Raw genomic sequence first — 23,389 nt, 5'->3', positions numbered from 1 at the left:
GCCCCCCCTGGAGTTCACAGGGGTCAAAAAAGTCTAAAAATTGGTTTCTTTTTGCAGAGGAATCCCGTCCAAGTGAAAACTCTATTACTATGGCCTTTTAGAAACTCATTGAAAAAGGCTGATCCATGACCCTAGCCAAGCTTATTTGAATCCATGTGTGTTAATGCCTAAGATTCAGCAGGCCATTAACCTTATTGACGATGGTGCCTTAATATTGAGGAGACATTTGAACTTAGCCACACAAATATATCTTGTCCCCGCCAAAACCGTGGCTAATTAGCCAAATCCATTTCCCCTGCCTTCACTAATCAAGGTCATTTTAAGGCTTGCCTGTTCTCCAAGAAGCACGTGGCCCAAACAAGAAACTGTTCGCCTGAGTTGCTTTCCAGGAACTTGGAGCAGGCTGCATCTAGCTCAGCTAAGCTGGTTGAAACTAGGTGGGACCACTGACCTTCCAACTGGGCATGCGCGAGTGTCCACCCGTGACCTTTGGAACGTAGCCTAGTTACGCCTGCGCAGCACGGTGATGACCGCACCTTTTCCCAATCACCTTTCCCCACCTCCCCGGCTTCCCACGCTCCCTGTGCCTCAGAGCAGCCGGCTTCTTCATTCCTCGTCCCATAAATAGCCCCGCCTCTTGCCTTCGGGGAGGCGGATTTGAGATTTGTTCTCCCGTTTTCTCACTTGGCTGCCTTGCGGATAAGCCCTGTCTTTGCTGCGGACGTCAGTGTCTCCGCGTTTTGGTTGCTGTGCTTCAGGTAAAATGAACCCGGTTCCCTAACACCACCAAACAGCATTTAAAAACAAAGCAAAACAATGACTGTAAGCTGGGCAAAATTATGGTAAACATAGTTTTGGGTTTTACGTTGCTTCAGGCAGAGGCCAGTTGTATCTTTACTCATAATGCTTTTCCTTAGTTTCACCAGGGGACATTAGAATCATTTCAAAACCAGAGCGACCCTCCCAGGCTTCCTGTGGGACCTGTTTTGTCACCCGCAGGCTGAAGTCTCTCTTCATCCAGGCTGAACATCCAGGCTTTCCCTACGGAACATTTGGTGATAAGGGTCGGGGGAAACGTTTGCACCTAGCATCCCGTGGACTGTAGTAGCTATAGATGCTGGAGAGAGGAGAAAGTCTAGGTTTTCTTTGAGATTCCCAGAGTAGAACTGGCAGTAATGAGGTGTGACTTTATACACAGCCAGACTTTCCCCTTGGCCCCAGCTTTGGCAGCAATTTTTCATCTGCGTTGGAGTATTAAGGGCCAAAGACAATGAAATGCAGCAATTAAAGGGCAAGGAGGGGGGCTGGGGCTGGGAGGTGTGATAATTCTGGGCAGTTTCTCTGAAGGTGAAGAGGCCTCCCAGCCCCTTCAGGGCCTCCTAGAACTGAGGACAGGAAACAGCATAGCTGGTTTCACTGAGGGGCCCCCTTGGGCGAGAAGTGCCAGCCCAGCAGGGAGACCTGCTCTGGCCCTGCCACCCTGCAGGATTCGAGAGGTGCAGGTGAGGACCTTCTCTCTGCGGGCACCGCTCCAGGTGCTCTACACAGCTTCACCCTTGTCACCTTCATGTAGCGTCATGTACATGTGGCAATGAAGATCAGAGAGTTCCAGCAATTTGCACAATGTCACACAGCAAGCAGGTGAACATATGTGGACTAAAGTCTGACTCAAGAATTTTTCTCGGATTCAACTGTTCCTTCTATGAAGAATGTTTATCTTTGTTTTTCCCTTTTCCCCAAGGTTTAGACAGAGAGACTGTCTCCCAGGAGGAGAAACCTTTGGGTATTATTTGTTTCCCTGACACATGCATTTTGCGACCCCATAGGACATTCTGGTGGCTGCTTGGAGCTACAAAAGAAGAAGCTGCCACTCTCTTTACCCCAGGAGCTGACTCGGTGATCTCCTTCAACCATGGAAAGTCCCTTCCCCAGATAGACTCTGGTTTTCCACTGGCTTCTCCTGCTGCTAAAATAAAACCGGGCTAATCCCTCAGCCATCCAATGTTAACAGGTGGGGCTGCCTCCCCAGCATTTTTCAGAGGTGTGAAGAGGCCTTTTTTATGTGCGGTTTTGCCCCTCTGGCTGCCACACCTCTGTCCTCCAAGGGAACTGCTCTTATTACCCTGGGCCTCTCTGCCAAGAGCCTCTTCTCAGTGGCTGGCTGGCTCCCGTTACCCTCCTGCTGGACTCGGCTTTCAGAGTTGCCTTCCCTTCTCTTGTAAAGAGAGAAGTCCATGAGGACAGACAGAAGTCACACAGGCCTGTGCTACATGTGGATGAGGGACCACTGTGAGTAACTGTGGCTGCCCCCTCCACCCCGAGTTCCTATCAACCCTACAGACGCAGCTGAACGACTTCTTGTGGCCTCCAGCCATGCACAAATCAGCACTATAGAAAAAGCTAGCAACAGGAACATTTAGAATTGATATTTATAGGAGCAGGCTTGGTCTGGGTTTTTAGTCCTGCTGCAGAGAACAAAACTGATCACAACGTGTGAGTTTGTAGCACAAGACAGACTTTGTCAGAAAACGGTCAAGAATACAGCAGCACAATCCATCCATTTCTATGGGGCCCCTTCCCCATTTCCACGGACATATTTCCCAGACAAGCTACCAAACAGGTAACGTGTCCTACAATTTATTCACTTCAGGCCACAGGGCTGCTTGAACAGACTTTGTCGTTTGCATTCTGCACCACCCCACACCCCCGCTTTTTTTTGGATTTGAAAACTTTTAGTGCATTAAAAATAAAAGAATTAGGTCAAATCAGCCAAGTTAAACAGGTTCGAAATTTGTTTTAAATGTTAGGTTAATACAACCATTTAATAGGTGGCCTTCATATGGCCTATGGAAACCGACAATTTTTAAGGAATAAAGAATAACAGAAGACCAATTATGAATTTGGGGGCATTTTAGAAAAAAAATCATAATGTTTCATTGAAAGCATCTTTGTGTTCTTAAAATCAGGGAAAGTTTGCCATTCAAACTTCCAAAATGTGTTTTTGAACATTATTTTAGAGAAAGAATTATATATATATATTTTAAAAAGAATGAAGGATCCTTCTAATGAAGGATCAAGAAAGCAGAGGTGAGAAGGTGACTTCAATTTCGCAGGCAAATATATCTGTGTGTGCACATTTGCATGTAAGTTTTCTGATGACATCATATCGCAGGTAATACAGGAGTTTGGTTAAAATGGGACTTCCTGGACGCAGAGCTGCTGGACAGTGAGAGAGTGAAGTGGGACACTGAGCATTTCAACACCATCCTGGGGAGTGAATGTGAATCAGGTGTGTCAGAGAGACAACCGCCCCTGCCCCCAAACCAGCTGAGCTCTTTGCAACTGGAGAGGAGGAGTGAGCTGCCTTCACCCTGAGAGTGGCCTCCAGAGAAACTCAGGAGAAAGTCTAGAGCCCCTGGTCTGCGTAAAGCAGCAGAGGAGGGGCTTGGCCGGTTGTACAGGAGCCCGAGAGCAGTGCCCCTGCTTAGAACACTTATTTCTTCCCCAAGGGTGATGCAGGCACAGAATGGAGCTATTTGACTTGGAGGCCGAATTGCCTTCGCTGAATCTGCTCTAGGAGCCCAAGTCCTTAACGTGAGGCCTGAGTGCTTGATGCTGATGTCACCAGGCTCCTAGTGCTGTTGGTCATTCCTCTTGCTCCGCCTGCTGCTGGAAGAGTTTTCCCATTTCCCCTTCCACCTTGGAGCTGGTCTGTGGAGAAGTGGCCTTCCCAAGAAGGTAGAGCCTGAGTCAGGGGGTCCACACACAGCGGTGAGATGAAGACATCAAGGAACAGGGAAGCACCCACACCTTGGTCTCAGGGACAGTTACCTGCCAGGAGCGGGTGACACAGCCTGATGCAGAGTCCTCCTAATGCGGTCAGGAACCTGGGGGAAGCGTACAGCATTCCTTTGGTGGAGGTGACGAGCTGGTGCTACAAAACATCTATCCCAGTTGGGTAGGGCCTTGGGGCCACCCCTCTACCAGACTCCAAGGAATCACATCATTCCAGGACTTCGGAGAAGTGGGCTGGTGTTTTGGGATGTCTAGAGCAGCAGATGTTACAGAGGTGCATAGGGGGCCACCCTGGAGTTTCTGGGCAGGGAGGCAGCTGGAGGGCAGAGGGCAGCATGGTTCCCCCATGGCTGGCGAATCTCAGGTGAGGGTGGGAGTGGTCCCAAGGTCAACTTCGATGCAGCTTTTGTCCATGTCTAACTCAGAGTAGTGACAGAAGGGGATGGTGGGTGTCTTTCGACTCTGAAGGGCTTGACTCTGTCCACAGTTGCCGCTTCCCTTCTGCTTCTCTTCTTGCAGGTTTGGGTCCCCCTGTAGCTCCTCTCCTCCCTGCGGGAATGTGTACAGAGCCAACCCAACAGAGGGTGAGTGGAGCATTTGGCAGTGGTTACTTTGCTGCAGTCCCTGTATTTTTCATGAAACAGCACCAAGATTGGTTGCTCCCTCTCCCCGCTCTCCATGCTGGAGGCTTAAAAGACAGGGATCTGGTCTCTCCGAACCACATCCAGGTCATCATCCAGGGTTAACAAAACCTGAAATGAGAGAGGCAGAGAAATGAGAGGAACCCACAGTTGCAGTAAGTCCCTATTTTCTCTCAAAGACTCACAAGTGCCCTTACTTGTTTTCATGTCTTCTGCAGCTTTCTGCAACACCGTGCTCTTAACAGGCACTTGTCATAATTACATAGTTCATTTATTAATTCAAATATTTATCAAGGGTCTATTAAGTGCTATTCCAGGTGCTAGAGATATGGCTTAGAACAAAAGAGACAAAAATCCCTACCCTGGTGGGGCTTACATTTGAGAGAGGGCTTCAGACATGAAGCAAATGCATGAGCAAAGTCTAGTATGTTAGCTAGTAATATGTACTAAGGATAAATATGAAACTGTGGTGGGAATATAGGAAGTATGGGATGGGGCGAGGTAAAAAAATTTTTTTTGGTTAAAAAAAATCATAATCATAACCAAACTCCTGTATTTTTTGGTTTATTTTTCTAAATTTTGTATTTTTATTTTATATTGGAGTATAGTTGATTAACAATGTGTTAGTTTCAGGTATACAGCAAAGTGATTCAGTTGTATATGTATAAAATTTTGTTTTTCATTGGGTGGCCAGGGACATCATTACCACTTAGGAGGGGACATTTGGGTCGGGACCTAAACGGAATGAAATCTTGTTTAGGTCACATAAGAATTGTACCCTAATCCTCCATTTTTAGTTCCCTCTACCATCACTCTCTCCACATGGAACCCTTAGCTCCACTTTTGTTGTCTCTGTCTCTCTAGAGAAGGTGACTATCAAAGATAAAAGCCTTCAGGAATGATGTTTATACAGACTGGTTAAACTTCCCAAAGTGGCCACGAGGGGGTAGCCCTGCTCCACTCTTGAGGTTACATGGACAAGACTAAAGTAAGTGGGCAGCGTGAACCCAGGAGGCCTAATATTGGGCTGGCCAAAAGGTTCGTTCAGTTTTTTCCGTAAGATGGCTCTAGTAGCACTTAGTTGTCTTTAACTTCATTTGAAACAATTTTGTTAGATTGTATGTGACAGCTGTCATATCAGCGTGCATTTAAAAAAAAGACCTATCAAAATTGGTGAATTTTTGTGTAGCCATTTTAATATTGAAGATGGAAGAAAAAAAGCAACATTTTTGGTATATTATGCTTTATTATTTCAAGAAAGGTAAAAACAACTGAAACGCAAAAAAAAAAAAGATTTGTGCAGTGTATGGAGAAGGTGCTGTGACTGATCAAATGTGTCAAAAGTGGTTTGTGAAGTTTTGTGCTGGAGATTTCTCGCTGGACGATGCTCCACAGTCAGGTAGACCAATTGAAGTGGATAGCGATCAAATTGAGACATTAATTGAGAACAATCAACGTTATACCACACGGGAGATAGCCGACATACTCAAAATACCTAAATCAAGCATTGAAAATCATTTGCACCAGCTTGGTTATGTGAATCACTTTGATGTTTGGTTTTCACATTAAGTTAAGCGAAAAAAACCTTCTTGACTGTATTTCCACATGTGATTCTCTACTTAAACATAATGAAAACGTTCTGGTTTTGGGCTTCCCTGGTGGTGCGGTGGTTAAGAATCTGCCTACTAATGCAGGGGACACGGGTTCGATCCCTGGACTGGGAAGATCCCACATGCCACAGAGCAACTAAGCCCATGCGCCACAACTACTGAGCCTGCGCTCTAGAACCCACATGCCACAACTACTGAAGCCCGTGCACCTAGAGCCCGTGCTCCGCAACAAGAGAAGCCACTGCAAAGAGAAGCCCGCGCACTGCAACAAAGAGTAGCCCCCGCTCACCGCAGCTAGAGAAAGCCCGCGCACAGCAGCGAAGACCCAACACGGCCAAAAATAAAAGCAAACATAAAAAGTTCCGTTTTTAAAACAAACTGTGATGGGCAGTGAAAAGTGGATACTGTACAACAATGTGGAATGGAAGAGATCGTGGGGCAAGCGAAATGAACCACCACCAACCACACCAGAAGTTGGTCTTCTTCCAAAGAAGGTGATGCTGTGTATATGGTGGGATTGGAAGGGAGTCCTCTATTATGAGCTCATTCCAGAAGACCAAACGATTAATTCCAACAAGTACTGCTCCCAAGAAGACCAACTGAAAGCAGCACTCGACGAAAAGCATCCAGAATTAGTCAATAGAAAACGCATAATCTTCCATCAGGTTAACGCATAATCTTCCATCAGGATAACGCAAGACCGCATGTTTCTTTGATGACCAGGCAAAAACTGTTACAGCTTGGCTGGGAAGTTCTGATTCATCAGCCGTATTCACCAGACATTGCACCTTTGGATTTCCATTTATTTTGGTCTTTACAAGATTCTCTTAATGAAAAAAAATTCAATTCCCTGCAAGACTCTAAAAGGCACCTGGAACAGTTCTTTGCTCAAAAAGATAAAAAGTTTTGGGAAGATGGAATTATGAAGTTGCCTGAAAAGTGGCAGAAGGTAGTGGAACAAAAGGGTGAATATGTTGTTCAATAAAGTTCTTGGTGAAAATGAAAAATGTCCTTTATTTTTACTTAAAAACTGAAGGCACTTTTTGGCCAACCCAATATTATTTGTTAAATGACCTGATGTACAGGCACCATGGGCTTTTATTTTGGAAAAGTCAAAATTAAGATGGAAGTAGGCTGGGAGTTCTCATCCTGGGTTGTTATAATATGCATGGCTTCTGGAAAGGTGTTTGGGCAAAAAATGGAGGGACTACAGGAGAGATTTTGAAGAGACTGGTTAGAAGGCAAAAAGAGGCCTGGCTGCTATCCTGAGCCACTCCCCAAGAACCTGTGAAATGTTTGTAAGACATGCAGTGAGACTGGAAGAGGGGGAGGAATGTGAGTATAGCACAAGAAGGAATAACCTAGTGTGGCTGAGATTGTAACCAAAGCCAAAAGTGGTTCCTGGGGGATTTGGGCATGTGAGTTCTAATCAACAATTCAGCCCAAACATTGCACAACTGAAGGAAAATTATTTTATCACTCTGTGTCTTAAGGTATTGAAGAGTAAAAGGAGAATGAAAATAAAGATCTAACCAAAGGATACAGTGTTAAAAAAGAAATAAGATATTCTGTACATTGAATTATAATGAAGACTTGGAAAGGGAAATTAAAAATACAAAAGGGGATGTAAGAAAGAGGGGAGGAGAAAAAAAGGGGTACAGGATGTAAAGCGAGAAGAAATGAAAAAAGTTTTTATAAACTCACCAAGAATGAGAAAAACAGGGCAGTAGCAGAGAGGAAGTGCCAGATGTCATGGTCATCAAAGAAATCCAGCAGGATACACTCTCGATTCTTCTCTCGGGATTCGGCTGGCGTTCCCTGGAAGAAGGTGAGGCAGGATGTAGTGGGGGCATTCCCACAGTTCAACTCCTTAGAGGGCTGAGTATCCAGAAACCTAAAAAGTCACTACTAGATGCCTGGGTCAAAAAGTTAGCTTCCAAGAAAACATACGTCCACACAAAAACTTTACCACAGTTGTTCACAGCAGCAGCATTCATAAAAGCCAAAGAGCGGAAACAACCCAAATGTCCATAGACTGATGAACGGGTAGGTAAAATGAGGTATATCCATACAATGGAATATTCAGCAATAAAAACATGAAGTACTGATACATCTACACATGGGTGGACTTAGGAACCATTATGAAGAGAAGCCAGACTCAAAGACCACATGTTATGTGATTCCATTTATATGAAATGTCCAGAATAGGTAGATCTCTAGAGACAAAAGATAGATTAGTGATTGCCTAAGGCTAAGGGGTTAGGGAGGAATGGTGATTGACTGCTAACGGATGCAGGGTTTTTCCTGGGATGATAAAAATGTTCTAAAGTTGCCTGTGGCGATTATGGTGATAGAGAGCTAAGACTTCTTCCCTGTTCTGTGCCTCAGATACATCACCAGTTTCCTAGGCCTCAGCTTTCCTATCTGTGAAATGGATTTATAAACACCTGCACCTGTGTATTTGTTTATGGATGGTGACTGTGATAAGTGGAGAAATACACTAAGCAAGGTTTCTGTACATATTAAACATCCACTGGGAACAGGATCATAATCATAATATGACACATAATGAAGATCACGTTTGCAGTGTCGGTAGAGCTTCGTGTTTAAGAGGTGCCACCCTGATAATGATGACATGCCATTTATTGAGCAGTCATGTGTGGATATTTAAAACCATTCCCTTTAGAGAAAGCATTCATGTTAGAGAATATAAAAAAGATAAACAGCAACTAGCACATGAAGAGAGGGAGGTAGGAAGGTCAGAAAGGCAAGATGGAGAGAGAACGTCGCCCTGGAAAAGAAAACTGTCCTCTTACCTCCCAGCTGCTGAGATTCTGGAAGAAAAAATACAGGGCGGCGGCCCACACCACAGCGGTGGCAACGATGCAGAAGAGCGGGATCAGAAGGATCTTCTCGGAGCTGCGAAGCTGTGGGTGAGAAGCGATGCTGCCAAGCTGCACGCATCACCCGAGGAGGGCCCGCAGTGCCCGGCTCCCAGCCGCCGCTCTTACCTTCATGATGACGTAAAAGGCCAGGTAGAGCAGCAGGTTACAGATGAAGATGCCCAGCATGTAGGAGGCAAAGTCCCTGGGTCGATAGATCAGTCCAAAGAGGGCACTGAGCACACAGAGGAATTATTTTGTAGCTATGAAGGTGGATTTGTAACATTTTTGGCTTTTTCACTCCCACACCCCCATTTCTGGCGGGAGGGGAATTTAAAAATATTGAACATATTATAAGTAACTTTCAATTCATTACATCTTCTTCAGAACATTGTTTTTAATGATTGTAAGGTTCCTATCAGTGGATGTACCATAAGCAATCATCCTATCTCTCTAGTTGAAATGAAGAGTTTTCTCTTTGTCCTTCAGTTGTTCACTATTATTAAAAACTGCAACAATAAATACCTTCAGACATATTGTGCTTTTTTTTTCTTTTTGCATTTAAGATGATTAGAATAGATTACTAGACATAGAATTATCTCAATAATTGGCTTGACACACATTACCAAATTTTTGCTAGCTGTCTAAATTAATACTGAAGTTTATTTTGGTTGGAGATTGGGCTTAATTTTGCTCCAAATTTCTATTCCGTTCTAACAAAAGTCTTTATTATATAGCCCTTTCTTATCTCCTGGTTTTGAAAGCTTGTTTTTAATACAGACACACCATGCACATATATATATAGTTGGATTTCTGGCCTCTTCATCCTGATTCACTAATTTATAATTTCTAGTTTTGGAGCAGTGGCTCATCGCGTTATTGGTTAGGCTAGCTTGCACTATCCAATGTGGTAACCACATGTGGCTATTTAAATAAAAATTAATAAAAATTAAATAAAATTGAAAATTCATTTCCTCAGTCACACCACATTTCAAGTGCTCAGTAACCACAAGTGGCTAATAAACACATCATTCCAGAAAGTTCTATTGAATAATGCTGGGCTGTCACTATACACCTCTGCCCCTCCTTTCTCCGGTTAACCTTTCGCAGAGACCTTTGACAATTTTGTCTAAATAGGTAAATAATTTCAGAATAAAATCCTATTAACGTCATTCCATTTCTAATTCTAAATTTACACATTAACTTGAGAATTGATATCTTTACAATAGTTAATCTTCTCACCCAGGGCATGCCATCTTTCTTCATTTAGCTAAGTTTTCCTCTATGTCTCCTAATAAGGTAATTAAATTTTCTGCAGAAAGATTCCACACATCTCTCAAAGTTTATTCCTAAGTATTTCAAGTGTAAAGCTGTTATTAATGGACTGTTTTTGTTCATTTTTTAAAAATTTATTTTTTTATTGAAGTATAGTTGACTTACAATGTTGTGTTAATTTCTGCTGTACAGCAAAGTGACTCAGTTATACACATATATACATTCTTTTTAATATTCTTGTCCATTATGATTTGTCCCAGGGTATTGAATATAGTTCCCTGTGCTATACAGTAAGACCTTGTTGTTTATCCATTCTATATGTAATAGTTTGCATCTACTAACCCCAAACTCCCAGTCCATCCCTCCCCCGCCCCCCTACACTTGGCAACCACAAGTCAGTTCTCTATGTCTGTGAGTCTGTTTCTGTTTCGTGAATAGGTCCATTTGTGCCATATTTTAGATTCCACATGTAAGTGATATCATATGATATTTGTCTTCCTCTTTCTGACTTCACTTAGTATGATAATCTCTAGTTGCACCCATATATTGCTGCAAATGGCATTATTTCATTTTTTATGGCTGAGTAGTATTCCACTGTATATATGTACCGCATCTTCTTTATTCATTCATCTGTCAATAAACATTTAGATTGTTTCCATGTCTTGGCTATTGTGAGTAGTGCTTCTATGAACATAGGGGTGCGTGTATCTTTTTGAATTATAGTTTTCTCTGGATATATGCCCAGGAGTGGGATTGCTGGATCATATGGTAATTCTATTTTTAGTTTTCTGAGGAACCTCCACACTGTTTTCCATAGTGGCTGCACCAACTTACATTCCCACCAACAGTGTAGGAGGGTTCACTTTTCTCCACACCCTCTCTAGCATTAGTTATTTGTAGACTTTTAAATTATGGCCATTCTGACCATTGTGAGGTAGTTTTGATTCTCATTTCTCTAATAATTAGTGATGCTGAGCATCTTTTCATGTGCCTATTGGCCATCAGTATGTCTTCTTTGGAGAAAAGTCTATTTAGGTCTTCTGCCCATTTTTTGATTGGGTTGTCTTTTTGTTATTGAGTTGTATGAGCTGTTTATATATTTTGGAAATTAAGCCCTTTTGGGTCGCATTGTTTGCAAATATTTTCTCCCATTCCATAGGTTGTCTTTTTGTTTATGGTTTCCTTTGCTGTACAAAAGCTTGTAAGTTTGATTAGGTCCCATTTGTTTATTTTTGTTTTTATTTCTATTGCCTTGGGAGACTGACCTAAGAAACTTTGGTATGATATATATCAGAGAATGTTTTGCCTATAATCTTTTCTAGGAGTTTTATGGTGTCATATCTTATGTTTAAGTCTTTAAGCCATTTTGAGTTTATGTTTGTGTATGGTGTGAGGGTGTGTTCTAACTTCACTGATTTACATTACACTGATTTAACTACACTGATTTATTTACATTTACATGCCCAGCTTTCCCAACACCACTTACTGAAGAGACTGTCTTTTTCCCATTGTATATTTTTGCCTCCTTTGTCAAAGATTGATTGACTGTAGGTGTGTGGGTTTATTTCTGGGCTCTCTATTCTGTTCCATTGATTCATATGTCTGTTTTTGTGCCAGTACCCCACTTTTTTGATTACTGTAACTTTGTAGTATTGTCTGAAGTCTGGGAGGGTTATGCCTCCTGCTTTGTTCTTTTTCCTCAGGATTGCTTTGGCAGTTCTGGGTATTTTATGGTTCCATATGAATTTTAGGATTATTTGTTCTAGTTCTGTGAAAAATGTCATGGGTAATTTGATAGGGATCACATTAAATCTGTAGATTGCTTTGGGTAGTATGGCCATTTTAACAACATTAATTCTTCCAATCCAAGAGCATGGGATATCTTTCCATTGATTGTTAAGTCTGATTGCAGACTGGGGTTTGATTTTAGTTCTACTAGAGGCAGGGACAAGCTAGGTGATTCTGACCCTGCAGACACTATCATCGGTTGTTCAGTATCGTATCTCCTATCAGCGCCCTCCATCCTGTCTTACAGAGTCGCCAGGACTGTGGGGTCTTCCTTAAAAGGGTGGCCGAGAGAGCATCGCAGGTGACCACGGCCAAGAATCACCCATCCTGACGTGTCCCTGAGTAAAGGACAGTCCTTCACAGGTATGGACCTTCCCCAAGGTAAACCCTCGGGCAACAATATTGTGGGAAGTTTCTTCCAGAAGCATGTGGCCCCCAAATAAGATTCAAATTCTCATGATTTGATTCTGGCTTTCCCTGATGGTGTGCTTCTTTCTTCGTATCTGGTATATTAAAGGGAGGAGGAGTAGGGAGTCACCTTTCTATCAAAGGTCACTGACCCAGAGGAGCACATCAGCTAAGAACCACTAATAAAAGCAGCTAAACATACTAATTTTTTGAGGGATCAATAAAATATCTCACTCATTCACATCTTTAAGTTAAGAATAAGTTGCAAAAAATAGATACATAAAATACAGCTAGCATAAATGTACTTCTGTTACACTGTTCTACTTTGAGGTCATTTGAGGAAACAAGGCCAAGGTGATAATGGGGGAAAAGAAAAGGAAGAAAAATGATGTAGGCAGAGTAGGAAGATTGAGACCTGGAGGGAAAGAAAGAAATGAGAAAGACACACACACACACACACCTAGTAAGAAAGAGAAATGCCTACTGGGTAGCCTTTATGGAAAGTTCTAAAAAGAGTTTAAAACTGTTGCATTTTTGCAGCTGCTGGCATAATTAATCTCTTTATATATATATGTGTGTATGTGTGTATATGCATATATCTAATCTAATTTATCCACCTAGATATAGCAAATTTGATGTTTGTCTTGTTGAACAAATGAGCTCAAGACATCAGTGTGTTGAACTCATTGCTTTAAGGGAGGCAACTATTGGTACACAAGAGCTTCCTAGTGCATTCTTTGCAGGAGGAAAAATAGCTTTCTTTCAAGTCATTAGAACAAGCACAGTCCTATGCTCTCCTTAATTTAAGACTTCTTTATAAAAATGACAGCCAAGGAAAGCTAAACCACGGTGTTACAGAGAAATTAATAAAGAGAAAAACGTGTTTTCCTAAGACTACTTACAAGGACCAGTTAACCAGATTCCCCATGATGAGCAATACCATTCTGTCCTGGAAAGGAGGAAAGAAAACATCCAATGAGGGGCCGCACATACTGCTTTTTAAAAAACTTACCATAGGGGAAGCATCAATTATGGGAAAACAATTGCCTTGGTGAAAACAATTTTTCTATAGTTTTAAGAGAGCTGTGCCTATGACTGGAAAGTCCTCTACGAGGACTAAATGGCAAAGCCTCTGACTGCAAACAGACATGACCTCGTCCCTGTAAAAGAAAGCCCGGCGAATAAAGCAGAAGTCTTGCTGTTTCCCCCCAGTTTTTAAAGGAGCTGGGCACCTGGGCCCACCTCTTGGTGGGAAGGCTGGTGGTATGTGCTGATTACTCAATAGTTAAAAGAATTCTGCCACCAGTGTTCTGTAACCAAGAACTCTTTCTGTGGGTTGTGTTAACTGGTGGGCCCTAAGGCAGCTTTTGGGATGCACCTGGAATTAGTTTCATTACTCTGGCTCCAAGGAGGTCCTGCAGCTCCCAGGCTCCTGGTTTCTAAACACATGGCCTTAAGATTATTGGTAAGGGAGAAAATAGAGAGGTGATGTCCATCTCAAAGGACAATTACGCCAATAGAGATTTATTCACAATCCATTCCTGCTCCTTTGCCTACTACTTAGAACTGTTAGGTGCTATCTAATTATACTGTAATTTGCATGGCCACTCATCTATTTAAAAGTAGTGATTCTCTTTGTGGGTGATCCATTATATTTGAAGGAAATATCTTCCTTTTAAGAAAACTAATTCACCTACTAGAAAGGCCAAAATCCAAAACACTAACAACACCAGTTGCTCGTGAGGATGTGGAACTCTCATTCATGGCTGGTGGGAACGCAGAATGGTCCAGCCATTTCGGAAGACAGTTTGGCAGTTTCCTAGAAAACTAAACATACTTTTACCGTATGATCCAGCAGTTGTGCTCCTTGGTATTTACCCAAAGAAGCTGAAAACGTGCCTATACAAAAACCTGCCCACAAAATTTTATAGCAGCTTTATTCATAATTGCCAAAACTTGGAAGCAACCAAGATGTCCTTCAACAGGTGAACGGATAAATAAACTGTAGCACATCCAGACAGTGGAATATTAGTCAGGACTAAAAAGAACTGAGCTAGCAAGCCATGAAAAGACATGGAAGAAACATAAGTGCATATTATTTCAGCCAATCTGAAAAGGCCTCATACTATATTATTCCAACGATATGACGTTCTGGAAAAGCTAAGACTAAGGAGACACTAGAAAAGATCAGTGGCTGCCAGGGGTTGGGGAGGAGGGGCAGGGAAAGAATAGGTGGAGCATAGAGGATTTTTAGGGCAGGAAAACTACCTTCTTTGGTACTGTAATGATGAATATATGTCATCACAAACTTGTCAAGAAAACCATAAAATGTACAACACCAGGAGTGAATTGTAATGTAAAGTATAGACTTTGAGTGATTATGATGTGTTAACATAGGTTCACTGACTAACAAATGCACCTCTGGTGAGGGTGTTGATATGGGGAAGCTGTGTCTGTGTGGAGGAGGGGCATACGGGAAATCTCTGTATTTTCTTCTCAATTTTTCGGTGAACCTAAAAAAACTAAAAACTCTTAAAATGCTCTAAAAATAGTCTGTTAAAAAAAAAAGACAGCCTGCATCAATTAATGTAAAAAAACCCAGAAACACTAATTTCCCCTTATGGTTCACAGCTGAGGCATTCTTATCTCTCCTAATACTCACAGGTCCTAATGGGCTTTTAAGTTCTCCCCTGAGTAAAACCCTCCAGCTTCAATTCCCTCAAGTTTTAGTGCCTATAGCTCCTGCCCAAGCTCTACGGGGCTAAAACATTCCCATGTTCCTTTATGTAAAAATCCTTCTGATTATAAACTATCAGCAGGAATTTAGTGAATGCCTGTGTGCCAGGCCCAAATGGCATCACTAGTTCTGATCACAGCACGGGGTAAAGGTTGGGGCAGTGGCTCAGAGGAGGTACGTAGCCTTCCCAAGGTCACTGGCCAGCAAGCCAAGGCAGCTGGGAGCAGGGCTGACCCCAGCTCAGTGTAGAAACTACATTGACCCCTCTGCTCAGTATAGAAATGTGTAATATATTGAAAACCATACGGTAGAAATTTTAAAAGTGTATTTCCGCCATCAAGCGATAACTACAATTTTGAAAAAGCATTCGTGCTCATTGTAAAAGTCAAAGAATGTATAAAAAGCAAACAAATGTATAATGTGGAAAGTTCCTAACGAAAGTGATTCGAGTGATCATATGTCCCTAGTTTGCTTGGGACAGTCCAGGTGTCATTATTAATAGTGCCCTCTCTTCAGTTTCACAAGTGAAATAATCGTACGTCTTTGGATGCTTATTTATAGGGACACCCTATCTTGATCCTCCCTCCTCCAGCAATCATCACTTTAATAGTTTCATGTGTGTATATACATACATATGTTCTTTATATACTAGCAATTTTTCATGTACAAAAAAGGAACCATCCCAGCGTGTCTTTTAAGAGTGAGAAGAGGAGGCAAGATGCCTCTTCCCTCACTAACTGGACTTCAGCCACGTTAGGCCATCTGGCCCTCTTGGTTTGGGGAGCCTTGTGTGACTACCCCGAGCCTGCCCCTCCTGCTGTCCTTCTGTTGTCTGGGAGAAGGCCAAGGCACGCAGGAACACACACGTACCATATAGAGAGGCCGGCTGCACTGCTGGATGCAGTCCGTGTAGAACACCATAGCGGCCCGTCGGAAAATTCCCAAATCTGCTGATGACACAATCGCATGATGAGAAGGCTTGGTCAGAGATAATCCAAAACACTCCCCTTTGGCCCAAGCTTTTGCGGACAGGATGATGTCGTCGTCACCTCATAAAAGCCATGCTTTGTACCTAATAGGTCAGCAATAAATGTTTGCTTTAAAAAACGCCACCCACAGCTGCCTGGGCTTTCGTGGCAGGTGTGCTCTATCCATGCAGCATCCCGCAGAAAGGCAGCCAAGTTGGACACAAGGAACAAGCACTGGCAAACCATTTGGGGGGCTGGCCAACCCTCCTATGGTCTCCTTCAGCTAAGTTTCCCTCTGTTGCTAGTTTACTCTAGTGGTGTTTTCTTTACAGCAGAGATGTATGGGGACTCTCAAAAGTCACCTTAAAACATCTGCTCTCTCTAGACCGTGGGAAATCTTAGCTTGTAAAAGTTCGAATCTGTGTTTCTCAGTGTGGTTATAAATCAGTAAGAATTGAACCAGGGGACAGTGGGATCTACTAAGCATGTTCAGAAAGCCTGTACGTATGATGATTGTTACATGAGCAGGGTCAGGGCCCCAGGTGGGGCTGTCATTCTGTGAGCCATCCACACACAGATGTCACGGGCAAGGCTGGGGTCTTCCCGAAGCGAGCATTTCAGTGAGGGTGGACCCCAGCTCTGCTGTGCTGCTGCTCCTCTTCAAGGCTACCCCGGGGTCAATTTAAGCAGCGTTCACTAGACTAGATACACTGGGGTGGGGGGGCGTGGGCGTGTCCATGCACTAGCCCAGAAGAGGCGCGTTGCGGGCTGGGTTGGGGTGCATCCCTGCCTCTGAGCCTCTCTCCAAACCCCCTGCCCACCAAATCCTGCCCAATCTGGAAGAAGTGTTCAGAAAGCAGAGTTGGCAGGTCAGCCAGGCAGGTCGCTTTGTTAAGAAAACAATGCAGAAAACCCTGGGGAGGGTGGCTGAATGTTACCTGTGTCAGACACATCTGAATCAGTGGGAAGCAGAGAATTGAGGAGAGAAAAAAAAGATTTGTAAGAAGGTAGCCAAACAGGTAAACTACTGGTCATTTTATTTTTCTCTCGAAACAGATGACTTTAATTTTGTTTTCTGATTACAAAAGTAATGTTTTCTCGTAAAGAACACAGACTCCTTCTGCCTGTCTCAAACGTTCAGAAGTTCACTATTCTTCAAAGCGTGAATCAGACTTTCCTCTCTCCCTGTGTACTTTTGCGCACCACTTGCAACTTATAATCCATCCTCTGCCTGTGGTCCTTTTCGGGAAATAAGAGGCACGATGGTGATCTGGGCAAGTAGCTCTGCAGTTTTCTGTCCTGCTTATGAAATGCTCTGCCTCATTGCTACTGCCTTTCCTCGCGTCCACATTTATTTTCCTGTGTGGCCCGAGGGCCCCAGAGAAAGGAGTCTGTGATTTGAGAAAGCAAAGGCAGCTTATGGAATGGGCAGAGAGGTTGGTGTTGCCTGAGGCACTGTCCACTAACCCGATTTCCTGCCTTTGGACTAAATGTAGATGCCATTGTCACAGTGTTTTCCTTTTGACTTTGGAAAATCCGTAACCACTTGGGGGAGACTCCCTAGGTACAGAAATTTTAAATATTGGGTTAAGTAGTGTGAAGGTTATCTTCCCTTTGCCCCTCCAGACTCACCTGCCATGTCTCTCTGTCCTCACCACGCCCGGGGAGGGTGAGTGTAGGGACCACTCAGAGGGTTCCCTCGCTCCCCTTGGATTTGGACAGTGAGAAACGCCAGCAGGAGACTGGAGGGACAGAGGAAGGAGAGTGAGCCCAGAGCGCTATCTGCCTGGTGCCCTCCCTGTGAGGTTGCCTGTCTGTTAACCAAAGGTCACTGCTCCACGCTCATGGGGGAAGGTGACTTTCTCTCCATGATGCCCTCCTTCCATGTTTTGGTAACCACTTCCTCCATGCCCTTTTGGGCTTGTGGATAGTAAAAGCTTCTCTGCTACTAACCCCGGGTTACTGTGCTACCCCTTTCATTCTTCTCCACCCCACCCCTGTCCTATGAAGAGTCCCTCTGTGAATAAATCTTTTGTCTTTGTATGTGATAGCTTTTTCCTGTTGGGACCCTGACAAACTAGTACATGGTTATAATAGACTACATTAAATTTCTCCTTTTTTAAAAAGGTAAATTAATTCAGTATTGCAAAGTTGCATGGGGCAAAGGTGGTATAAACATATTAAAAGCTCCTCTATGTATTAACGGTCACTACCATTACATATATCTGTATTCAAGTTTATTTTTCCAACTTGCAAACCCCAGAGAAACAGTGCCTAACTTACTTTCCTTTTGAGAGTTTAGTTTGTATGACTTCATTCACCTTTGAGTGTGGAGGATGGAGCATGAACAGAGTGCTGTAGCAAATGTTCTACCCAACCAGCTATTGATGCTTCCACTGGGGGAGTTGGAGGTATACTGGCTATGTTAACACCAAGAGTTAATCTACTGACCATGCCAAAAGGAAAAACTAAACTGACAAAATGAGAGATTGTTTTATTTGGTCTTCTAGTCTTAAAGCCACTTGTTTATGTAGAATCGCTCTTAGATCTGGGCAACAGGGGTGCCATATTTTAAAGGCCCTCATTCCCCAATGAGTGAGGAGTCTGCAGGGCAAGGGGACTGCTCCTTCTAGGCCACATTCTGAATTCCTGGACCCAAGAATTCCCTGCGCTGATGGCCTTGAGCCCGCTCTCAGAGCCTGCATAGGTCCTTTCCCTGGTTTGTCGTCCTGAGGGCAGATGGCACCACTAGAGTATGCACTTCTAGGGGCAAGGAATGGCCAGTTGGATGTTAGACAAGGGTGTCCATGTGCATACCTGTGAGACCCCTTAAGATGCAGGACAGAGCCAGAGGTGAGAAGAAAAGAGGGGCAGGGGCTGGGGACCAGCTCTCCTGCACAGCTATGTTCTGGAGTACTCTTCCATGCACCTGAGAATTTTAAATTTGAACTTGTATCTTGTAGGTTGTAATGAAGGTATATTTATCAGCTTGTTGGTCTTCCTTCTTTCTTCCTTCCTTTCTTCCACATATTTAATACTTTTTTAGTCTGCTTTATAACTTAAACATTTTTATACATATGGTAAGTTGGCTCTTATTTACAATCTTGCCTTGGGCTCTGCAAATATTAGGGATGGGCCTAGTTTATATATATATTGGTTTTTCTTGAAATATACAAATGAATCTTTGAGTCTGACTTCCTGGACTTTAAAATGATGGGTGAAATTTAGATGCTCTCAGATGACTTGCACCTGCTCCAATGTATGCTGACTGACCAAGAGCAGATCAGAAGCTGATTTCCACAGAACACTTGGCGTTCTAATGTGATACGTTCATGCCATCAGAGGGCGTTCGGCAGGTGTCCTGCCTCTAAGATTGGCAAGTTGGTCTCCAAAAGTTCCAGCCCCAGAATTTGAAAATGACATAGAATTTATTCTTGTTAACCATTTAGGATGGTTAGAGAAATGCTCCTTTTAAGCGCTATGAACTGAAAACCATTCTCCTCGGTGGAACTCGCGGTGTGATGATCATACTGTTCTACAAACGCACTTTCAAAGTTTGGCGAATTGTAAAGCTTTTGGGACTTGGAGTTGGAAGGACGCCTCAGCTCTGAGCTAGCTTAGTGTCTCAGTTGAAAACAGAACTAGTGATAGTGGATTGTTGCTATCTTATACAGGAGAGGAAGCTCTTGGAGAGAAAATATGCTATTAAACACACAGAATTCAGAGCAAGCGTTCACGGTGACAAGTAACACTTCCGTTTAGGATACGCAAGACAGTTCTTTCTCAGGGTGAGTTAATCAGCATGTTTAGTATAGAGTAACAGGTGACTCACCTATCTTGAAACGACCCATGTAGTAGATCTGGGTGCTGAGGGCCAGAGAAGCCAGAATATGGATTGCAGAGAAGATGACCCAGAACAACCACAGGTCATTTTTCCCAAACACCTAGGAGTAAAGATGGAAGTTACCTTCATCTGGGTTTTTTTTTTTTATTCCCCAGAGAACTCACTAAAATTGTTTCATCTCTTGTGTATGCATAAGGTGTCAAAAACCTAGCTGTGTGTGAATTTTGGGTTTTCCCCCTTCTCTGATCTTACAGGGATCTTACTGCAGCCAGGGCAGGAAAAAGAATGGCTACCTGGCCAAATGAAAAAGAAAGAAATGGAAAAGGGAAGCAATGGGTGAGGCAGCTGAACAGCAGGTGAAGAGGCAGTAGGTCTAGAGCTGGGAGCTAATGCTCTTCAAATAACAGAAGACGACTGACACATGTGCACGCACATTTAGAAAGTGGTTTTTGTCCTTTCAAGTCGGTCTCTCTCCCATCAGCCCGTACACCTCTATTCCAGTCTCACCCGAGTCAGGTCCCAGCTTTGTATTAACACTGTCTAGGGGCAGTGTTCCAGGGGCCTGTTACATTATTAAAAATTCTAGCTCAGTAACTAAAATGCTATGAATGGACCAACGATGAGGGTGTATCATGAGCCAAGGATTATGATTAATGAAACCTGTTCACCTGAGGTCCAAAAAACAAAATACAAAGCCTCCCAAGAGGGCTGCCAGCCGTGGGGAGGGACGCACCACTCCAAGGACGGTGAGCGTGATGACCAGGGCGAAGGAGATGTAAGCAGCGTAGGCACTGGCGTTGATGTCTGGGTGGCGGGTCTGATAGAGCTTCAGCATGCAGAGGCCGGCGATTATGTACATGAAGGAGGTGTCTGAGGAGAAGCCGAGACAATCGAGATCCAGTAGGTGGCAGACAGACCTCTCTTCAGCCTCAGAGAACCCCTCCCTTCAGGCCTTGGAGTATTTGCTGCCCTCAGACTGTGTGGTGACCTCCAACACGCCAGCCTCTCCAGGCACATTCTAGGTAAACCCTACACACTCCACCTCTCACCCCCTCCAAGAGGGGCGTTCCTAGCTCACAGAAGAAAAGTATCAGATGATGTGGTGAATAATTGCCTATCCCCACTCGCAGGGCTATGTGTGTATAAACGCTCCTGTCCAACAACAACAAAAGAATCCCTAATGGGAACAGGGCAGTGTGACAATAAAGAGAATCCTACGTGGGTGCAGGAGGTCCTTCTCAGCATACTGAAACATAACCACATTGATTACTGCTCATATACAAGGCTTTCTAGCCTAGGGATGGAAGACAGCTAGAAATTACATGTGGCTTAGCTGCATGGGGGTTAAGGAAATGCAAATTAAAACAGCAATGCAATGTCCCATGTTACTAAAAAATGTGGCAAAAGTGTAAATGTCTAATAATAACACATGTTAATGATGATACGGGGGAAGTGGAAACGCTCACTCAGCCAGTGGGAGCGGGAATTAATATTCTGGGGAGAAAGTTGGCTGTTTTTGGTAAAATGGAAGATGCATCAACCAGGACCAGGTGACCCCAAAATTCTACTTCTAGGTATTCCAGGGAACCTCTCTCACATGTGCGCAAAGAGGCATAGATGAGGCTAGTCATTGCAGCACTGTCTGTACTAGCAGAATATTGGCAACCTCTAAGTGTTGTTCAACAGAGGAATTGATAAATGTGGTATATTTTTATTACAGAATGACAATCTTTAAAAATGAATGAACTGGATATCCTTGATTTAATACCAATAAATCTTGAAAACATATTGTTGAATGAAAAAAGAAGGATGCCGAACAAAGCATGATAAATTAATATTAATTTGTTACAAAGGAAGAAAAACTATAAAAAACAAACTGGAAGGATAAATATAAAATTAATCACAGTTGTTGCTTCTGAGGAAGGGGAGAGTTGATAAGTTTAGAAAACAGTTCAAAATGGGACCTCAACTTTACACAATGTTTTATTTCTTAAAGTAGATTTAAGGCAAATATTTTAAAGTGTTGGCATTTGTTCCTTCTGAGTGGTGAGTGATATTGTTCTCTATAGTTTTCCTCTATTAAAAATGTCTTCTAATTTAAAAAAATTAAAACGTGAAAATAAATAAGGAAACACAAGCTTTAAATGATACATTAAACAAGATGGACTTAATTGATATTTATAGGACATTCCACCCAAAAACAACAGAATACACATTTTTCTCAAGTGCTCATGGAACATTCTCCAGGATAGATCATATCTTGGGTCACAAATCAAGCCTTGGTAAATTTAAAAAAATTGAAATCGTATCAAGTATCTTTTCCGACCACAACGCTATGAGACTAGATATCAATTACAGGAAAAGATCTGTAAAAAATACAAACACATGGAGGCTACACAATACACTACTTAATAACGAAGTGATCACTGAAGAAATCAAAGGGGAAATCAAAAAATACCTAGAAACAAATGACAATGGAGACACGACGATCCAAAACCTATGGGATGCAGCAAAAGCAGTTCTAAGAGGGAAGTTTATAGCAATACAAGCCTACATCAAGAAACAGGAAACATCTCGAATAAACAACCTAACCTTGCACCTAAAGCAATTAGAGAAAGAAGAACAAAAAAACCCCAAAGCTAGCAGAAGGAAAGAAATCATAAAGATCAGATCAGAAATAAATGAAAAAGAAATGAAGGAAACAATAGCAAAAATCAATGAAACTAAAAGCTGGTTCTTTGAGAAGATAAACAAAATTGATAAACCATTAGCCAGACTCATCAAGAGAAAAAGAGAGAAGACTCAAATTAATAGAATTAGAAATGAAAAAGGAGAAGTAACCACTGACACTGCAGAAATACAAACGATCATAAGAGATTACTACAAGCAACTCTATGCTAATAAAATGGACAACCTGGAAGAAATGGACAGATTCTTAGAAATGCACAACCTGCCGAGACTGAACCAGGAAGAAATAGAAAATATGAACAGACCAATCACAAGCACTGAAATTGAAACTGTGATTAAAAATCTTCCAACACAAAAAAGCCCAGGACCAGATGGCTTCACAGGCGAATTCTATCAAACATTTAGAGAAGAGCTAACACCTATCCTTCTCAAACTCTTCCAAAATATTGCAGAGGGAGGAACACTCCCCAACTCATTCTACGAGGCCACCATCACCCTGATACCAAAACCAGGCAAAGATGTCACAAAGAAAGAAAACTACAGGCCAATATCACTGATGAACATAGATGCAAAAATCCTCAACAAAATACTAGCAAACAGAATCCAACAGCACATTAAAAGGATCATACACCATGATCAAGTGGGGTTTATTCCAGGAATGCAAGGATTCTTCAATATACGCAAATCAATCAACGTGATACATCATATTAACAAATTGAAGGAGAAAAACCATATGATCATCTCAATAGATGC

At 42.7% G+C, this 23,389-nt stretch overlaps 1 protein-coding gene across 5 annotated transcripts in view; it reads right to left on the bottom strand.

Annotated features, from left to right (window-relative positions):
• Positions 1–4,484: 4,484 nt before the first annotated feature.
• Positions 4,485–23,389, bottom strand: part of SIDT1 (SID1 transmembrane family member 1) — an 87,697-nt gene continuing 68,792 nt past the window's right edge. For 3 of the 5 annotated variants that reach the window (XM_061193085.1, XM_061193086.1, XM_061193087.1), the window contains 9 exons: positions 20,682–20,818; positions 19,937–20,048; positions 17,043–17,057; positions 16,007–16,083; positions 13,302–13,348; positions 9,058–9,163; positions 8,863–8,973; positions 7,751–7,864; positions 4,485–4,547 (listed from right to left, as the gene is read on the bottom strand). In XM_061193085.1, coding sequence (XP_061049068.1) covers positions 4,485–4,547; positions 7,751–7,864; positions 8,863–8,973; positions 9,058–9,163; positions 13,302–13,348; positions 16,007–16,083; positions 17,043–17,057; positions 19,937–20,048; positions 20,682–20,818 — 782 coding nt within the window. Of the gene's footprint in view, positions 4,548–7,750; positions 7,865–8,862; positions 8,974–9,057; positions 9,164–13,301; positions 13,349–16,006; positions 16,087–17,042; positions 17,058–19,936; positions 20,049–20,681; positions 20,819–23,389 lie in introns of all 5 variants that reach the window. The other 2 variants (XM_061193083.1, XM_061193082.1) reach the window with 2 other exon arrangements.

The sequence above is a fragment of the Eubalaena glacialis genome, chromosome 6 (assembly GCF_028564815.1).
Source record: "Eubalaena glacialis isolate mEubGla1 chromosome 6, mEubGla1.1.hap2.+ XY, whole genome shotgun sequence".
NCBI classification, from domain to species: Eukaryota; Metazoa; Chordata; class Mammalia; order Artiodactyla; family Balaenidae; genus Eubalaena; species Eubalaena glacialis.
This window is presented reverse-complemented; position numbering and strand designations above follow the sequence as displayed.